The sequence below is a fragment of the Priapulus caudatus genome, unplaced genomic scaffold (genome assembly GCF_000485595.1).
Source record: "Priapulus caudatus unplaced genomic scaffold, Priapulus_caudatus-5.0.1 Scaffold447, whole genome shotgun sequence".
NCBI lineage: Eukaryota > Metazoa > Priapulida > Priapulimorpha > Priapulimorphida > Priapulidae > Priapulus > Priapulus caudatus.
The window spans coordinates 149847-169326 of NW_014577508.1; the positions used below are offsets into that span (position 1 = coordinate 149847).

The following is a 19480-nucleotide window of genomic DNA, read 5'->3' on the forward strand; positions in this document are numbered from 1 at the left end:
GGGAGGTGTTTCTATCCGTGTATAAATTTAGGGAAACAGTTCACATTTTTAAATGATTTATTACGAAAAATGTTTTGTGATGTTAACTTTATGTATCCTGGGAAAATATAACTGTTAGTTCCAGAGCATGTCTAATTTCCAAACATGTTTACAGTCACGGCGCATCAAAGCAAGTATGTGTGTGTGATTCACATTTACATCTCAACGGTGGCTTTTTGTGATAGGTCATCTGTTACAAAAAAAAACTTTACGAACAAGTCATAAACTAATACCTAAAGGTTTACCTAATTGAACACTGTGAAAATATATAAAGCCTTTATAGTACGTCTCGTCTGATAAAGGAATTATGCATTATCTATGAGTTTTACCCTACGGTGTTGTTAATAATGTTTGTATAAGTAGTTCCTGTTACATGTATGTAGTCGTGTTTTTCTCTTCTTCTGTCTGACATGGCTGTAAATTTTGTCAAATTGGATCGTCAAGCAATGGTACATTTTATAAATGTAGTTTTGTCAAAACAAAGCCTTACCCCTTTGTTGTAAATGGTGGAAATGTTAATGTATTTTTTGAAAATAATAAATATATAAACGTCCTAACCTGCTTCTTAGATTTTCTATGTCTAATTATGATGTGGAAACACGTCAGTTAAGATATGCTTGACGATATCTAACATAATGAATTATATTTGATGCAAGCTATGTGACGTGATGTCACGTATTGTTTAAAGTGTGTATATGAGAAAGTGCTATAATTGCATGAGCGATATATCCTGTAAAAATATATAATACATTAATAAGTGACACGTGTTATTGGCTGGGCGGCGCAGTAGTAGCAGTATGTTCAGCATTCAGCAGAAATACATTTTGTCCGATTGTGCGAAATAAAATCGGCAGAAATTTTGTAAAAATGGCCGCCCGTCTATGAGGTGACCGTAGCGTTGTAATTGTGGTAGCAGAAAATAACACTCCCGAGGTCAGTATGGTTGCGACCATTTACCACGAATACGCAGGTACTTAATGTATTGCCTGGTTTTGTTCTACTAACTTGCTACTGCTGCGCCACCACCAACCAATTACGAGCAAGCAGACTGAAAAGTAGTTCCAGACCTTATTTGAATACATGTTCATGTGTCATTACTACAGTGTTCAACTAGCCAATCGGATTACATCTCCCATAATGCATTGGGCTTTGTAGGTGGCAGCAGCGTCCAGTGACTTCACAGTGTGATACAATGGCTATCTCACATTGCAGAAAGTCAGTCACCGTGCTAATGCCCTCCCTTCTCCAATGCCACCGCAGGTTATTATTTGACTGAATGAATTGAATCTTAGTGGGATCTGTGATATAATAAAATTGTTACTTGTTTAATCGCTACTTTCGGGGACAAAACCATGTTGTTATAGAATTTTCGCCAATGATATCGGCTTTGCTGAAGTTGTATTGCTGAATTTGTATTTGGTTTACAATCATGGCGATATCTGTACGCGTTAAATAAAGATGTGATTTCGTTTGTCTTGTAGTCACTGCACTGATGAAGATGATTGGTCTGAGACCACGGTGAAGCGCACAGTCAAAGATCTCCTTAAGGAGTACAATCAACCTGTACTAGCCAAGATAAGTCCGCTGGCGCAGGTATGTTCAAACTACACTTGCTTAGGCTGAGAGGGCCTATGTCCCCCAGGGTACTGCCGGAACGTGCCCTGGGTACGGTCCGGTATACCGGAACGTACCCTGGTACTATCTAATGTGCCAGACCGTACCTCGCCTACTCCACTAACGAGTCTAGGGAGTCGCCTAAGCCTACTCCCTAACCTTAACCCTAACCCTATTAGATAGTTACCAAGGTACGTTCCTGTATACCGGACCGTACCCAGGGTACGTTCCGGCAGTACCCTGGGGGACATAGACCCTATGAGCCTTGCTTGGTTTCATTAAGACCAGTACACCGGTATATTTTGCTTCCATGTTTCTGTACCACATCTCACATGCAGGGACCAGGCGTGGATTTAGGCCGTTTGCACCGGTTTCCAGAAACCGGTCACAGCCTGGGTATCTTCAGAATTGACCATCAAAATTCACCAGAATGCACCAAATATAGCCTATTTTTTTTTTAATTCCCCGGGGGGCTCGCCCCCGGACCCCCCTAGCTGTGACTAGAACTATGGAAACTGGTCACCCAAACCCTCTGGATCCGCCCCTGGGGACATCTCAATGGCACCCTTGGAGCCACTGCAGTTCACCTGATGTTCCCTAAAGATGTACTAGTATTTACAATTCTTGAAATATACACTGTACACTTACCCATAACCTCCTATGCCATATACCAACTATTTTAGGTCGTGTTTGACTGTAATATATGGTATATTTCACATCCTACAAATAGTTGGGTTTTTAACCTACTAAACACATGTGTTCCTTTTGTCTGAAATGGTGGCGGTAAATGCGTGTTCTGCACTGGGTTTTAGTTGAATCACATACTTATTATCGCTATAAATGTTAACATGCATGCATCATCATAGGTTTTTGTTCCAGTCTTGCTGATGAGAGTGTTTGTGGGATGATGGTGATGGAGATTCCGTGTGTCTCACCACAACAGAATCAGCATTGTATTTCAGTGGGTTCTGTTACCACATGTACAAACTACATACATGCTACCATGAGCCTGCTACCTTCCTCATAGCGCCTACTTTGGCTCATAGGGTCTATGTCCCTCGGGGTACTGCTGGAACATACCCTTGGTACGGTCCGGTATACCGGAACGTACCCTGGTAACTATCTGATATGGTTAGGGTTAGGGAGTAGGCGTAGGTGACTCCCTAGACTCGTTAGTGGAGTAGGCGAGGTACGGTCCGGCATATTAGATAGTACCAGGGTACGCTCCGGTATACCGGACCGTACCCAGGGTACGTTCCGGCAGTACCCTGGGGGACATAGACCCTCTCAGCCCTACTTTGTGCTCATGTGTTGCCTCATAGCCACTGACATTAAGCCTCTCAGTTTCACTTTGCCCATTTCTGGTATTCATCGGGTATCTAATATAACCAGACATATTTTTGCCTCACCGTAGTGATTGTACTGTCATTGTGGTAATGGAACCTGCAACTATTCTTGGTTTAATAGGTAGGCACAGCCAAGCATCACTGGACCAAATGCGTGTAGCCGGTTTTGCATTTTTACATTGTTATTCATTCGCAATCGTTTTTTCCAATAGTCCGCCATCTCGAAGATAGCAAACAATAAGTACGATGCCAGGATCAGCAGAGAGAAATGCCGGAGCTTCGCCAGGTGGTACAAACAATTCATCACGAAGGAAAAATATGGTGAGCTTCACTCGATTTTCTAACCAATACTATGAGACCGCAGAGTAACGCTGATGAGTGTGACATTAGTTATGCTGAGAGGGTCTATGTCCCCCAGGGTACTGCCGGAACGTACCCTGGGTACGGTCCGGTATACCGGAACGTACCCTGGTACTATCTAATATGCCGGACCGTACCTCGCCTACTCCACTAACGAGTCTAGGGAGTCGCCTACGCCTACTCCCTAACCCTAACCCTAACCATATTAGATAGTGACCAGGGTACGTTCCGGTATACCGGACCGTACCCAGGTTACGTTCTGGCAGTACCCTGGGGGACATAGACCCTATGAGCATTAGTTACCCTAACCATTGACGTATAACCATAAGTGGAGGACACACCATGCGAATTTATTCGCACGACCGCAGCGGATTGTAAAACCGTCGCAGAATTCGCATGGTGTGTCCGCTCAAACGCGGGCGAATTTCATCCGCACCTAATTTCGAAGCGATCAAACATGTTTGATATTTTCGATGTGGATTTTTACCGCTGCGTACAGCCGTGTGGCGACAGTAGATCGCGTGTAGTGTGTCCGCTGCGGTCGTGTGAATAAATTTGCATGGTGTGTCGGCTCAATTATCGCATGCGCGTGCGAATATTTTCGCCGCGAATTTTACTGCGGATATGATCGCAGCGAAATTCGAATGGTGTGTCCCAGGCTTTAGTATTCACCAGCTAACGATGCAAATATTCGCAATGTTAGAAACCTACTTGTCACCACGTCTAGCTGTGAGACTTCGACTCCGGTTGGTCGTGGAATACAACTTGCTAGCATGGCTGTTGTGTCACTTTCACTGAGAACGTTATGACGTGCATTTTCCATGCAAACAACAAGATTGAAAACCAGAGTAACCGTCGTCACTGTTAGGGGTGTAACGATATATTAATCTATCAATATTGTACAAGGCAGCCGGCGAAATCAATTGTTTGATAGTGAAATTTGATATCGATAACAATTGGCAATAGTGCCATCAACTATTTTGATAGGTCCAATAGTTAGGATCTGCGTTATGTTGTATTTCTATCATGGCTAACTATTTATTCATTAGGTTATATCTTTAAAGTTTATCAATTTTTGATAGCAAAATTGTAATATATTTAAAGTAATCCTCACTAGTGCTTTGACTTTACTGTATCCATTTTAGTGCAATATCATTCATAACTCATCTTTTTTGTGTACAAAAGTTATCTGTACCTATAGTGTTACAATAGTATTCAGTAGGGATTGTCACTATCAAAAGTATGGATGGTACGATATCACGATACAAACCTCAACAATACATGTATCGATACTCGAACTACTTAATAACATCTATGTTATTTGATAGCGTAGTTTCATCAGAAAACATAAGAAGCATAAGACAATATGCAGTTTAATAGCAAATGTTAACTAAACATTCCGCGATACTGATTTGTAGGCATTCACGTGATTAGTATAGTATTGTTTAAGTGTGTAGCTTATTAGGTAAGTTTCTCTTGAAAGTACATGTATCGTGATACGTATCGTATCGTGAAACCTGTATCATGATGCAAATCATATCATGAGTTACCTGTGTTATGCTAACCGATAACATCACAATGGTACTGTCAGTAATGCAGATGGGGTCGTTGTCATATCAGGTACTACAGATATGTACCCGAGGTAGTTTTAGGTTGTTTAGTATTACGTTTATATTTTTATGAGGTATGTTTAGGGTTAGGGTACACTTCTGTAGTACAAGTCTGGTACACTTTGTGTATACATATATGTACCTCGGGTACATATCTGTAGTACCTGATACGACAACGACCCCTTGAGCGTCAGTAATAGCAATAATACTGCAGTACTGTACTATTTCAACACTAACATCGTGGCGTAAAGGTACCGAGTAATAAGCTGAATGAACACACATGTGGTATGTAGTACTGTAGTGCAGTGAATCTGCACCCTGCAGAGCTTTGCCCTTTCCCTTCCACTTCACACATGTATTACAATAATAGGATTCATCTAATTCGGTCTCATTTTAGCTGTCTCTAGTATCGTATAAGTGTCGGCTAGCTCAGTATTTATCTAATGATTATGTAGTCTCTTTCTTGCAATACTAGTCTTCAATCATCGATAGCACCGTAGACAATATTGCGACGGTACTTTAAGAAGCAGCAGCAGTAATGTTCCAGTACTCGTACAACCCCCATCGGTCGCTCCTTGTCGCTGTCAGTGTAGAGTTGCTGTCCCCACCCGTTTTTCACCGCCCACGTCTCACATCGTCTCACCTCGCGTGCTGACTCCCAGCGACCCGCCGCCCGCCCGCGTCTCACACCTTGTCACCTAGCGTTGCCGACCTCCAGCAACCCGCCGACCGCCCGCGTCTCACACCGTCTCACCTCGCGATTCCGTTCTGCGCAGAGCGTGTGCTGACCCCCACTGACCCGCATCTCACACCGTCTCACCTCGCATGCCGACCCCCACCGACCCGCGTCTCTCATTCGCGTTGCCGACCCCCACTGACCCGCATCTCACACCATCTCACCTCGCGTTGCCGACCCCCACCGACCCGCGTCTCACACCGTCTCACCTCGCGTGCCGACCCCCACCAACCCGCCGCCCGCCCGCGTCTCACACCTCGTTGCCGACCCCCACCGACCCGCGTCTCACACCGTCTCGTTGCCGACCCCCACCGACCCGCATCTCACACCGTCTCACCCCGTCTCACCTCGCGTTGCCGCCCGCCCGCATCTCACACCGTCTCACCTCGCGTTGCCGACCCCCACCCGCCCGCGTCTCACACCGTCTCACCTCGCATGCCGACCCCCACCGACCCGCATCTCACACCGTCTCACCCCGTCTCACCTCGCGTTGCCGCCCGCCCGCGTCTCACACCGTCTCACCTCGCATGCCGACCCCCACCGACCCGCATCTCACACCGTCTCACCTCGCGTTGCCGCCCTCCCGCGTCTCACACCGTCTCACCTCGCGTTGCCGCCCGCCCGCGTCTCACACCGTCTCATCTAGCGTTGCCCGTTCTGTGCAGAGCGTGTGCCGCCGACGACGCGGCTGGCCGCCGACAGCCGGCTGACGTTTCACCCGGAGTACGAGCTGCCGCTGATGCGCAGCTGGTACCACCGCTGGCGCAACCCGACGCTCGTGCAGCTGCAGGAGAACCTCAACGAGCTGAACAGCGGCCCGTTCAGGCAGGACCGGCCGAAGGTGACGCTGCTCAAGCTGAAGAACTGGTGGAAGAACGAGCGGCAGCGCGAGCGCAACAAGAGCGGCAAGAAGACGGACGGCAAGGGCAGCAGCAGCGAGGAGAACAACTCGATGGACGTCGAAGTCGTGAGTTTCTCATTGTCGGCGATTGCTGTGCGTGCGTGCATGAGAGTGCGTGCGTGCACGAGTCAGTGTGCGTTTCCGTGCGTGAGTGAGTACACGTGCGTGTTCGTGCGTGGATGTGTATATTTCGTTAGGCAGCAGAGCAGGCAGCCAGTCTGCGCTGTCTCAACCATCTGTGTCAAGTCCAACATGATATCCACGCTCGATGTGAGTGTGTACGATATACGTGATACGAACCCGGCCCCCCCACTCAGTGTTATTTAGGGTACGCATATGCTCGTTCCCTCCCTTTGAAAACACCCCCTATCTCAGGACTGCCAAAATTTCTGAACCCCCCTTTCGCGGGCTTTTTGCGGGTTTTTCCTGCCTTGGAGAACCCCCTAAATCCGGAACACTACGTATAGACTGGTACCCGTTCGCCACCTTCACTCCGGTACGTATCCTTCGCTACACTGACGTAGTGACGTTACTGTAGCGTGTGGAACTGTCGACCGGGTACCAGTCTACACTACGTAGTGTAGAGTTCAGTGAGCGAGGGGAACTAGGGAGCAATATTTTTATTTTTCAAAATGAAATAATCCTGAATGAGCTTTCAAAACTAGCAGGAATTTCAGGAATTTGATCCCGGGATTTGATAAAGTTTTCTATGATATTCAAGATGAAAGAGAGAGAGAGGGAAAACACCCCCTTGTTAAAGAAATCTCCGGGTGAAAAGTCAAATACACCCCCTTTTTTACAATTCTTGGGCCGGATTTTGTCGCGCGAAAAATACCCCTTTACCGGAAATTTTGGGAACGCGCATGCGGTCCTTCCGACCTCGGAGTGGGGAGGGGGGGGGCCGGGGATACGAATATAGGATACGAGTGTAGCAGACACATTCATGATACTATGCATGTCTGTACTGTGGCGATCACACGTGTAATATCTCAGATATCAGTCCCCTTTGTTTGGTAAGGAAATGATTAGCCTCATTTTAAAATACTGATGAAACAGAAAATTCAGTGGTATAATAGTTCAATTGTGCCCTTGAGCAAGGCACTTTCCCCTGATTTGCTTCAGTCAAACCTTGCTGTAAGAACGGGTTTATTTTGCCGGCGAAAGGCTCAGTTCACCCACAAAACAGTGAGTAGCTTGTGCCCCATGATTTGAGCTCATGATTAAATTGTTCAAAGTACGCAAACATTAATCGTCAGTGAATCGAGTCACGAATCGATATAGCGAGCCAACACACACACTTGCGTTGTTCATCGTAGTTTGCCGATGTGTGGCCAACGAGTTTGAGAGATCGATTGCTTAATGTGAGGTTTCTCCACTACATCTTCCAGGAGAAGCTCGAATCTCCGCACCTGGCAGCACAGGAGCAGCGGCAAGATCCGAACGTGTCCATTGAGGGCAGGAGCGGTGGCGGCCCCGGCAGAGGCGGAGGACGTGGTGGCGGCGGCGGCGGCGGCGGCGGAGGAGGTGGCGGAATGGCCGCAGATAACGATCACACGACGCTGACACCACTCATGCCTGTCATGCAGTGGCAGGACTGCTGACACATGCCTGTACCTGCGTACCACAACTTCAGTCTCATCTTCAGACCCGGTCCGTGGTCGGAAACCAGCTTCAACAATGCCCAGAGGACGTGGCCAGAAACTGGCTACGACTACGGGCCACGGAATTGGCCCACTACTAGGTACGATAATCGGCCATGATATATAGCAACATAAGCGCGCAAGCCAGCGCGTACGTGCATACAACAACAGGGGATATGTGCGGTTATATATTGAGAGTCCAGAATTCCGAAAGAGCATTACTTAGTTCAGGCCTCAGAAGTTATGGTACACAGTTACAGAAACGTAAATTGTATGGATTTGTATGAAATTGTGAGCAGCTCTAGATCTGTTTTAGACTATATAGGTTGCAGTGTGTCTAGGTTTAGAAACTAGGTTTCACATATGTATTCGAAAACGTTGAGTAGGATAAGTCACTATACAGTATTATGCCATGTTATTATTCAAACCAGTCGTTAGCTTGAATTACATAACAATGAAGAAAGGTTTATCGATACTAACTTCTGTACCTCAACCGTGTCATTTTAAAATCTGTGCATCTGTCGGCACATCGAACACGGACATATCTGTTTCATATACATTTGTGCAGATGAAGTGTGAGAGTGCGTTGCAGCTCTCCCCCTCCCTCCCTCCCTAGCCCTCTCTCTTTCTCTCTGTCTAGTTTCCTTTTCCTCATTGTTAGTCCTGGAAATTAGTTATACATAGACGTTCTAAAGGGGCTGTCTAAAATGCGTTAGAATTGGCTGATGTCATTCATCTGATCATACGCCCACATAAACTAAACTGTATAAACGAAGTCGATGTTTCCATTGTAACATCAGTATCACACTGTCTTGAGAACTGCTGGAAATTTGTTTATGAATTGCCAGTTTGAGTTCACGACTCTACATGTGATTTTGTACGACGTTATTGCAACTGTCTCCAGTAATTCAGATTCCAATTTTTTAAATAAAACAAGTAATCCCAGCAGTTGATCATCAGGTGTGGCAAAGCTATGTATCAACATAGCAAGGGGCATTATTATGGTGTCTGGTACTAACGGTTGATCCGTCTAGTATGTTCTTCGTGCTGTAATTAACATGCTGCGTAGAATCATGTCATACTATACTACGCTTTTATTTTTGCCTTTGTTTATAATTCATATATAATATTCAATGGATAACGTGCAAGCATGAATTGTGCATACTTATTTGCCTTGCTGGCATAGTATGTAAAAGCTTCATTCTCTGTTTATGTGTTTGTATAAAATGCTGCCTACTGTACACGTTATATATTCTATAGTATGTATAATTATATATTATATAGTATATATAAGATGCTGTTGCTGCAGCAGTTTTATATTCGTAATTGTATCATCGATGACTTAATTTAATAAACTTTCATATCATGTTCAGCAAACTTAACTTATGAAACTCTGAAGAAAGTACTTCTCGTACAGTAATATCTAAGCGTGATGAATTGCTTTGCTGCTAAACATGTGGCAGACCTGCGATATACAATTATGTGCATATATACATATATTTGCGCATTTACATGGCATTAGAAAAGGTATAGACATGGATCTTACACAGTTATTATGCAGAATAAATCTAGGTTAAAAACAATGAACTTGTAAGCATTGACTGCATGAGTGGTTATGTGTATTTGTTTCATGTGAGATTATTTTTTTCACTCCTGTTTTAATTATTTCTACATCTATAAAAATTACGTGATTACCACTGAGCATGTTGAGAGATCACGTGTAGATAGTTTGATGTTGCGATAACACGTCGTGATTATAGGTTGACAAGTTTGTGGCAAAAGAATACACAATCAAAATACTTGTGTCACTTAATGTTATTGGCTGGTGTATGCAAGTCTTTTACGTCCATCCTGTTTTGGTGATTGAATAGAATAGAGTATATGCATGAACTCATAAATTATGGCAGAATATGTTTCACGTGAACTTTTTAATTCAATCTCACCATTTTTATAACCAGTATAAGTTTATGCTGATGTTGAAGCAACAGATGTGAGCATTTTTACTGGCACACAGTTGATGTCTTACACAACTATTAGTTATAAAACCACAGATATCACAGTAAATGTTACTCCCAACAGAAATACTCTCACGTTATAATTCCAATATACATTTGTATCTACACATGTTATAGGTGCCACATACAGTCGAGTGCTATCAGCGATCGTCATGGCTGCTCTACACTCGCAGAAATTTTGCAAGATGAATAATTTGACCTACACAATTATAGTTCAAAGCTCTGTGATTGCACACATTTATTGTTAATTAACAAGTTGACATTTCGACCCACACGTTGTTACACATCTTGACCCACAAGTTTATGGTCTCTGCGCTATAAGCAACCTAACCTGGTATCGCAGTCTACAGGAGATCGTAAAAGTAATCTAGACCTTGCCCGATCTCCCATATGGACAAACCAGTGCCAAGTGAATTTATCAGCTCAATCCTCTGCTGTACGGAGAATAGCGTTGGGTAAAAGACCAAGTGCTCGCCCGAACCTTCAGAACTGCAAGCAATCACAAACCACGCCTATATTAGTCACGGCTTCTAAATGGTTGAGAAATTGCTACGCTGCATGCGTACTGCCGAGTTACCCATAAACACCTGACAAACTGCATACCTACATATTGGCCCTACGAATCAAATGATGTTCACGGAATTGAATGTCACTAAAAATATATAACCTGGGGCAAATTCACAGATTCTCCAAGCAATTAAAGGAGCCCATTGAGAGTTCTAAGTAACTAAGTAACTAAGTAACTAAGTAACTAAGTAACTAAGTAACTGGCCTGGGTTTGATCGTGTAATGAAATCACTCCAGTGCAAAAGCGTAGCACTTCTTATCTGGTGTCAAGTATATATCACGCCAACATATTCTGAACAAAACTAATAAAACTGGGTTCATTTAAAACAGAGATTGAATTAAATTCGCCAGAAAATTGCTAGATGGTGTAGGGGTCAAAGAGTAGGATCAAAGAGATTACCAAGCTCTCTTTTTCTCATGCCTAATGCACCTGCTGCAAGTAAAGCTTACCGATATCTGAAATAGTGTTCAGCCGAGGCCTCCTCCCATTCTAGTTTCGGCTTGTATTTGTGCAGAATTTCGATGTATCTGTGCAACAAAACATGGAACATGTTTAGTTCAAAACAGTAGGGCATCGGGTCCGACTATCAGCCCCATTCACAATCCAAATGGAGGTTTAAAATTAAAAATTTGGAAGCAGGTATTAATCTTATTTTCACAGTTGAGCTGTATATTTGTCACAATGGACACAATTTTTCATAAAACGTCTTGTTTAGTAATTTCACAAAAAAATGATAATTTAAAACTGTTTTTATATTCCATTCATAGTAAGACTACCTCAATGTAAAATGCAAATCAAGGGTTTATCATTTTAAAAGAAGGCATTTTCTATATCACCTCTGCATATCATCCTGCCCCAAATTTGAAAACTAGTTTCTCAGAAAATAAATGATCAGTTACTAGACACAATTACCTAATAAAAGAACATACATGTAAACAGTAGGATATCAATCTACAGGCAATTGCAGATGGTGTAATAACATAATGAGTGATGTCGGTTTGATTATCACTCTATAACCCCTTGTGAATTGCACTTCTATAATTCACCTGTTGCCGATTATGGCTTCTCCTTGACTGGAAGAGTAATCATTCCCATAAAAGTTGAGCCCTAATAAGATTTTTCTCCTCCAGGGAGATTCTGCATCAGGGCACAATGACTGCACACACTGACTTGCCCAATACAATGGACTGTTTGGTCCAGGCCTGGAAAATGAAATGACAGGGCTAATGAATCGATGCCAAAGTTTACTAGTTAAACAGAAACCTAGCAAGACAATTGCAATTATATAATTATACCCTAACCTCCCTTTATCAGAGGTCCCAAGTTGGGAAAATCCAAGAAAGGGATCACTTGTGATAATGGTCCATCGCCGTTTTTTCGTGGTGCGCAAAAACAGGGAAAAAGTTGTGGCGGGCTGCGACATGTGTTTGTCGCGGTGCATCACCATTTTTTATAAAGTATATACATGTAAAATAAAATGCAAATTTATTGTGAAAACAAACGTGTTTGATTCCAGCGAACAATAAAGGGCCACAAATATCAAAGTACATCAACAACCACGGCAAATTTAGTAATTTACTGATGTAAATTTAAATATGGCTGAAAAATGTGACGACTGGGACTTTCGCTTAGAACCACCTTAGCTTTGAAAGTAAATACAGAAATGACCTTTAACCCACACGTATTTATAAGTCATCCTTAGTGAGTGGTAATTAAATCTGACGCAATTGACCTATCACTTACTTGCCGGGATGTGAATAGTCATATGTCATAAGGCTAAAAGCATCCATGTGTGGGGCAAGTCTATCAAAGTCTGCCTTTACAAACATGCCTTTCCTACCACTAGAAAAAAAAGAGTTAAAACCTGTTTAGCTTATTATCAAGAGCGTATAAAGAAGGAGAGTGTACAACGGTGAAATGCTGAAACCATGTTGCAGTATTAGTCGAATTAATAAACTTTGCCCGTTTTATTTTGACGATTCTTTGCGGTATTATTGATCAGCTGTCCTACCTTGCTAATATAAAACAAACTGCTTGTCACTACGATGCCCCTACGCTGAGATAATGATCGGTGAAAATCCGGTATTTTTGCCGAAAACCGACTTGAGATCCCTGTTTGCTGCGACCCTCTCTCGCTTTGTGACCAGTGTGTTGCTTCCGGTCGCCGCTGTGTAGCGCCATGGTAGCGCTGACTCATTACGTCAGTACTAAAGAGTTTACTACATCCAGCGTGAGGTGGGCACAGGTGGGGGTCATCACTATGGCAATCAATAACAGATGTCATTAATTCCATTTGTCAATCATTGAGGGAAACACGCGAGGTTTCCCGAAGTTATCTCAAAGCGAGAGACAGTCGCAGTCAGCAGGTATCTCGAGTCGGTTTTCGGCGAAAATACCATATTTTCCCAGCTCATTATCTCAGCGTAGGGGCATCGTAGGGACATGCGGTTTGTTTTATAAAAAGGTAAGACAGCTGATCAATAATACTGCAAAGAATCGTCAAAATAAAACGGGGGAAGTTTATTAATTCGACTAATACTGCAACATGGTTTCAGCATTGCAGCATGGTTTCAGCATTTCACCGTTGTACGCTCTCCTTCTTAATACGCTCGTTATTATATATATACAAAATATGCTTCTAATGAAAAATTCATTACCTGAAAGGGTCACAATATATAATTATATATGACACTATGACTAAGATTGAATATTACACTTTGCAAATAAATATATGATGAGAAAGCAGTAAATTTATTTTACCTGGGGATTCACATCATTTACAGATAACTCTACACATCTACTTACTTGAACATGTGAACGAGTGAGACAGGCATGACATATAACTAGATTTACCCCTGATAGGTAGCAGGTGGTATGACAAGGATGATTTCCATATCTTCATTATGAAGTGCTTCAGCCATATGTACCAGAACATCAGATATTTCACTGAAATATACATTCAAATATAAGTTTACAGATTGACTGTCTGTGATACCACAAACAACTGATACTACAGACATTGTGTTTATATTTGGTCTTGGTACATATATTCAGTGCCCAAATTAAAAAAATGTCTTTAATTGATCATAATAATTAATAAAGTAATCATGTTATAAGTGTAACCTATTATCACTATTACCCATTTTTGTACAATTTATATAACAACATACCTTTTATAATTTCCTCCAAGCTGGCTCCAAACTTCAATAACTACGCCATCAAAGTTATGCTTCTAAAATGGATATAAATACATTATTAGATGAGCTACGATGGTATATTTAAACACTAAAACTAATAACATTTTTCATTGACTGTGAGAAGTAATGTTATGATATATAACAATCAAATTAAACACTATAAGATAATACTATGAGGCTAACAGATTTAAAGCTAGATTTATCTATTACTTTGAGTAACTTGATGAGTGTATCCACCATTTTTGCCTGAATTCCTGGATCAGCAAATACAGCCTGATAGTCAGGTAGGCTCCAACCATCGAACAAAACTCTAGGAACTGCAATCATGAATAAAAAAAGGTTTTATACATCTCAATGCATAACACTGAATACTATGGGGCTATGCTTTACTAAACCAGGTAAACACACTCAATATCTACTAATATCCTAAACCTATGTACATACTACTGCCTGATTTTATCTGTTTGTCCAATTGAATACATTTTCCCAAATTGTACACTATTTTCCTATTAGATATCTATTATTGATAAGTATATGATCCAACCAATATGAGATTTTTTGAGGTTTTTTGGAAGTTATATTTACCAATGTATGTTTTCCTGGATTTCTTGACATCTGCCATCCATCCTGTATATACATACATACAGAGGAAATATTGTATTGGTGAAAAAATCACACACCACTCAGCTAATGTAACAATTAAAGAGGTACACCAGCCTAGAATAATTTACTAAAACGAAATGTTCTCAGTCTGTTGTGTGCAACTGAAAACTAGATTCGCATATAACTTTATCAGAGAAGCACAAATAGTGGCACCATTGGCGTTTTAAGCAAATTATCATCGACAGCTTTTAAAACAAGTGTAAATTTGCACTGTGATTGTCTGAAAATGCTATACAAATTTATCCAATTGCTATGCAAAATTTATTTTGTATCGCACATTTGCTATGCAAATTTTTGGCTGGAAATTGTTCCCTGAAGAAGAAGGTCGAGGAGGAGGGTAGAAGGTGGTGAGGGAGGGGATCTATGGTCTCTTGCAGAAACTCTACTACGGTATAGTGCGTATAACGCGTCTACAATATAATTATATCCGTTTACATTTTGTAATTTTGTTTTATTATACTTTTAATGTGGGGTTCTTTGGTGAGAAATTGTTATTTGTGTAAGCCTATAAATATGCATGCTCTCGAACTTATTTTTCTATTCTTATGCAATATAGTTGTGCAGTATTGAAGTAAAAAGTACAGTTAAAAATTTTGGTTGATTTTAGACTAAATGTTGGATTCTTTTTTCATGTAATAAAATGACTTTGTACACAAGTATATCGTACGTCTTATACTGATTATAATAAATATGCACAAAAATGATTTTGTAACCCATGTACACCCAAGATATCATACGTTTAATTGAGATAGAGGAGGACGGAGAGAAGTGGATCAATTCGATAGATCCACACTGCGGATCGCAGTGGAAAAGATTGAAAATTTGCAATTTACCAAAGAGGAAGGCAGGGAATTCCAATACGGAATAACAGAAACAAAGAAGCTAAACTTAAAAGGATCCTTAGAAGATAGCACGTACCGAAAACAGTGATCACGCTCAGATGATCGAGTGCAGCGAATAGGCTTCATTAAGCAAGAGGGAATTCCATTTTTCATCTTACCATGATAAATTTTATAGAAAGTTATAAGTTTAGAATGAAGAAAGCGGACACGAAGAGGAAGCCAATTAAGTCGAGCCAAAACAACATCAACATTCTCATCATAGTTTCTGGATACCCATCTCGCAGCTTTATGCTGAATGGCATTCAATTTAGAGCAGTTCTGAAGTGTATAGGGGCACCAGCCTGGCGAAGCATATTCTAATATGGGAAGAACCATAGTTTTATAAGCCAGGGACCGAGTTTTAAAATCGGCAAAGCCAAGATTACGTCGTAACATATATCAAAAGATCGAGAAATACATATCATACTTTTACAATAAATTCTGAATTAATAAATATCGAGACATATACATATCATACTTTTACAATAAATTCTGAATTAATAAATATCGAGACATATACATATCATACTTTTACAATAAATTCTGAATTAATGAAATTGGATAACTACCAAGGATATGTACACAAAAAGCATGTCTAACACACTTATTTACATTGTGGTCCTTGTTTTGCTATGCAAGTGATAAATTTTCTGAGTGATACAGTACAGAACAGTGCATATATATACATTAAGAAAAAATAGATAGGATATATATAATATAGAGAGAAATATAGGCTATACGAAAGTATCTAAATATGTATTATTATACTGTTGTAATTAATATTGGAAATATATCAGTTAAAAATTGGTTAATTAGGTAGCCTATTTGTCTTCTAACCCTAGCAAGACCGTTTCTTGGAGCTAGGTCTATCATCGAGTTTAGTCTTAGTCTTATCCTTAGTCTCGTCTAAGCGAGTTAATACGTGCATGAGTTAGACACGCTCAAAACACGAAATTAAACATTTGCTTGCCTTAGTAATTACCTATGCCATGGCTATGATTTATTAATAATAATATTACGCGCAACTCAATAAAATAAATCTAAGCGAGCTAGATACACTGATTGCCTTAGTTTACTTATGCCATGGCAATTATTTATTAATATTACGTGCAACTAGTGATGGGAATCGGCTGGAATTTCATAATCGATTATTGGTTTCCCTTAACCGATCGATAATCGATTATAATCGGATAATCGGTTAATAATAGCATAGATTTAATTTAATCTTACTTTGTATATACAATTATACATAGCATTCAATATTATCATGTTTTATGATCATATAACTCTGTGAAGGTTGAGCTGTATGTATATCAATGTCTGTTCCTATACAGTATTTAATCAATTTAAAATTGCTTTCTCGCGCTGATGGCAAATTTATTGTTGAAAACAAACGTGTTTCGATTCAGCGAACATATAAAGGGCCACAAATATTCAAAGTTACATCAAACAACCACTGGCCAAGATCTTTATGTAATCTTACTTTGATGTAAATCTTAATATGGTCTGATAAAATTACGACTGGGACTTTCGCTTAGAACCACCTTAGCTTTAAAGTAAATACAGAAATGGACCTTTAACCCACACGTATTTATAAGTCATCCTTTAGTGAGTGGTAATTTAAATCTGACGCAATTGACCTATCACTTACTTGCCGGGATGTGAATAGTCATGTGTCATAAGGCTAAAAGCATCCATGTGTGGTGGCAAGTCTATCAAAGTCTGCCTTTACAAACATGCCTTTCCTACCACTAGAAAAAAAATAGAGTTAAAACCTGTTTAGCTTATTATTCAAGAGCGTATAAAGAAGGAGAGTGTACAACGGTGAAATGCTGAAACCATGTTGCAGTATTAGTCGAATTAATAAACTTTGCCCGTTTTATTTTGACGATTCTTTGCGGGTATTATTGATCAGCTGTCCTACCTTGCTAATATAAAACAAACTGCTTGTCCTACGATTGCCCTACCGTGAGATAATGATCGGTGAAAATCCGTGTATTTTGCCCGAAAACCGACTGAGATCCCTGTTTGCTGCGACCCTCTCTCGGCTTTGTGACCAGTGTTGTTGCTTCCGGTCGCCGCTGTGTAGCCGCCATGGTAGCGCGTGACTCATTACGTCAGTACTAAAGAGTTTACTACATCAGCGTGAGGTGGGCACAGGTGGGGCGTGCATCACTTATCGGCAATCAATAACATCGATGTCATTAATTCCATTTGTCAATCATTGATGGGAAACACGCGAGGTTTCCCGAAGTTATCTCAAAGCGAGAGACAGTCGCAGTCAGCAGGTATCTCGAGTCGGTTTTCGGCGAAAATACCATATCTTTCCCAGCTCATTATCTCAGCGAAGGGGCATCGTTAGGGACATGCGGTTGTTTTATAAAAACGTAAGACATGCTGATCAATAATACTGCATATGAATCGTCAATAATAAAACGGGGGGAAGTTTATTAATTCGACTAATACTGCAGCATCGTTTCAGCATTATTCACGTTGTACGCTCTCCTTCTTACTACGCTCGTTTTATATATATACAAAATATGCTCTCTAATGAAAAATTCATTACTGAAAGGTCACAATTATATTATTATATATGACACTATGACTAAGATTGAATATTACACTTTGCAAATAAATATATTTGATGAGAAAGCAGTAAATTTATTTTTACCTGGGCGATTCCATTCATTTACAGATAACTCTACACAATCTACTTACTTGAAACATGCTGAACGAGTGAGACAGGCATGACATATAACTAGAATTTACCCCTGATAGGTAGCAGGTGGTATGACAAAGGGTGATGATTTCCATATCTTCATTATGAAGTGCTTCAGCCATATGTACCAGAACATCAGATATTTCACTGAAATAATACATTCAAATATAAGTTTACAGATTGACTGTCTGTGATACCACAAACAACTGATTATCAGACATTTGTGTTTATATTTGGTCTTGGTACATATATTCAGTGCCCAAATTAAAAAAATGTCTTTAATTGATCATAATAATTAATAAAGTAATCATGTTATTAAGTGTAACCTATTATCACTATTTACCCATTTTTGTACAATTTATTTATACAACATACCTTTTATAATTTCCTCCAAGCTTGGCTCCAAACTTCAATAACTTACGCATCAAAGTTATGCTTCTAAAATGGATATAAATACATTTATTAGATGAGCTACGATGGTAATATTTAAACACATAAAACTAATAACATTTTCATTGACTGTGAGAAGTAATGTTATGATATATAACAATCAAATTAAACACTATAAGATAATACTATGAGGCTAACACATGATTTATAAGCTTAGATTTATCTATTATTTGCGTAACTTTGATGAAGTGTATCCACCATTTTTTGCCTGAATCCTGGATCAGCAAATACAGCCTGATAGTCAGGTTAGGCTCCAACCATCGAACAAAAACTCTAGGAACTGCAATCATGAATAAAAAAAGGTTTTATACATCTTCAATGCCATGTAAACACCTGAATACTATGGGGGCTATGCTTTACTAAACCAGTGAAACACACTATATATCTACTAATATCCTAAACCTATGTACATACTACTGCCTGATTTTATCTGTTTGTCCAATTGAATACATTTTCCCAAATTGTACACTATTTTCCTTATTAGAATATCTATTATTTGATAAGTATATGATCCAACCAATATGAGATTTTTTTGAGGTTTTTGAAGTTATATTTACCACATGTATGTTTTCCTGGATTTCTTGACCATCTGCCCATCCATCCTGTAATATACATACATACAGAAGGAAATATTGTATTGGTGAAAAAATCACACACCACTCAGCTAATGTAACAATTAAAGAGGTACACAGCTAGAATAATTTACTAAAACGAAATGTTCTCAGTCTGTTGTGTGCAACT

General features: G+C 40.4%; 2 protein-coding genes across 2 annotated transcripts in view; one reads left to right on the plus strand and one right to left on the minus strand.

Moving 5' to 3' along the window:
* Nucleotides 1–1020: 1020 nt before the first annotated feature.
* On the plus strand, nt 1021–9847 carry LOC106810512. The gene is made up of 5 exons (XM_014813890.1): nt 1021–1299; nt 1521–1632; nt 3212–3320; nt 6371–6672; nt 7995–9847. The coding sequence occupies exons 1-5, from the start codon at nt 1232–1234 to the stop codon at nt 8205–8207; spliced, it is 804 nt and encodes a 267-aa protein (XP_014669376.1). The 5' UTR covers nt 1021–1231; the 3' UTR covers nt 8208–9847.
* A 297-nt stretch (nt 9848–10144) lies between these two features.
* Nucleotides 10145–19480, minus strand: part of LOC106810505 (chitinase domain-containing protein 1-like) — a 20416-nt gene continuing 11080 nt past the window's right edge. The window contains exons 6-13 of the mRNA XM_014813884.1: nt 14612–14653; nt 14237–14343; nt 14000–14061; nt 13683–13775; nt 12573–12671; nt 11876–12031; nt 11279–11356; nt 10145–10750 (exon numbers count right to left, since the gene is read on the minus strand). Of these exons, the coding sequence (XP_014669370.1) occupies nt 10606–10750; nt 11279–11356; nt 11876–12031; nt 12573–12671; nt 13683–13775; nt 14000–14061; nt 14237–14343; nt 14612–14653 (782 nt within the window). The 3' untranslated portion in view covers nt 10145–10605. The remainder of the gene's footprint in view (nt 10751–11278; nt 11357–11875; nt 12032–12572; nt 12672–13682; nt 13776–13999; nt 14062–14236; nt 14344–14611; nt 14654–19480) is intronic.

Excerpts from the sequence above, each read along its gene's own strand:
- LOC106810512 (XM_014813890.1), top strand. The coding sequence starts at position 1,232 with ATGGCTATCTCACATTGCAGAAAGTCAGTCACCGTGCTAATGCCCTCC. Across the intron at positions 1,300-1,520 it reads CTTCTCCAATGCCACCGCAG|TCACTGCACTGATGAAGATG; the intron begins GTTATTATTTGA and ends TTTGTCTTGTAG. Across the intron at positions 6,673-7,994 it reads ACTCGATGGACGTCGAAGTC|GAGAAGCTCGAATCTCCGCA; the intron begins GTGAGTTTCTCA and ends TACATCTTCCAG.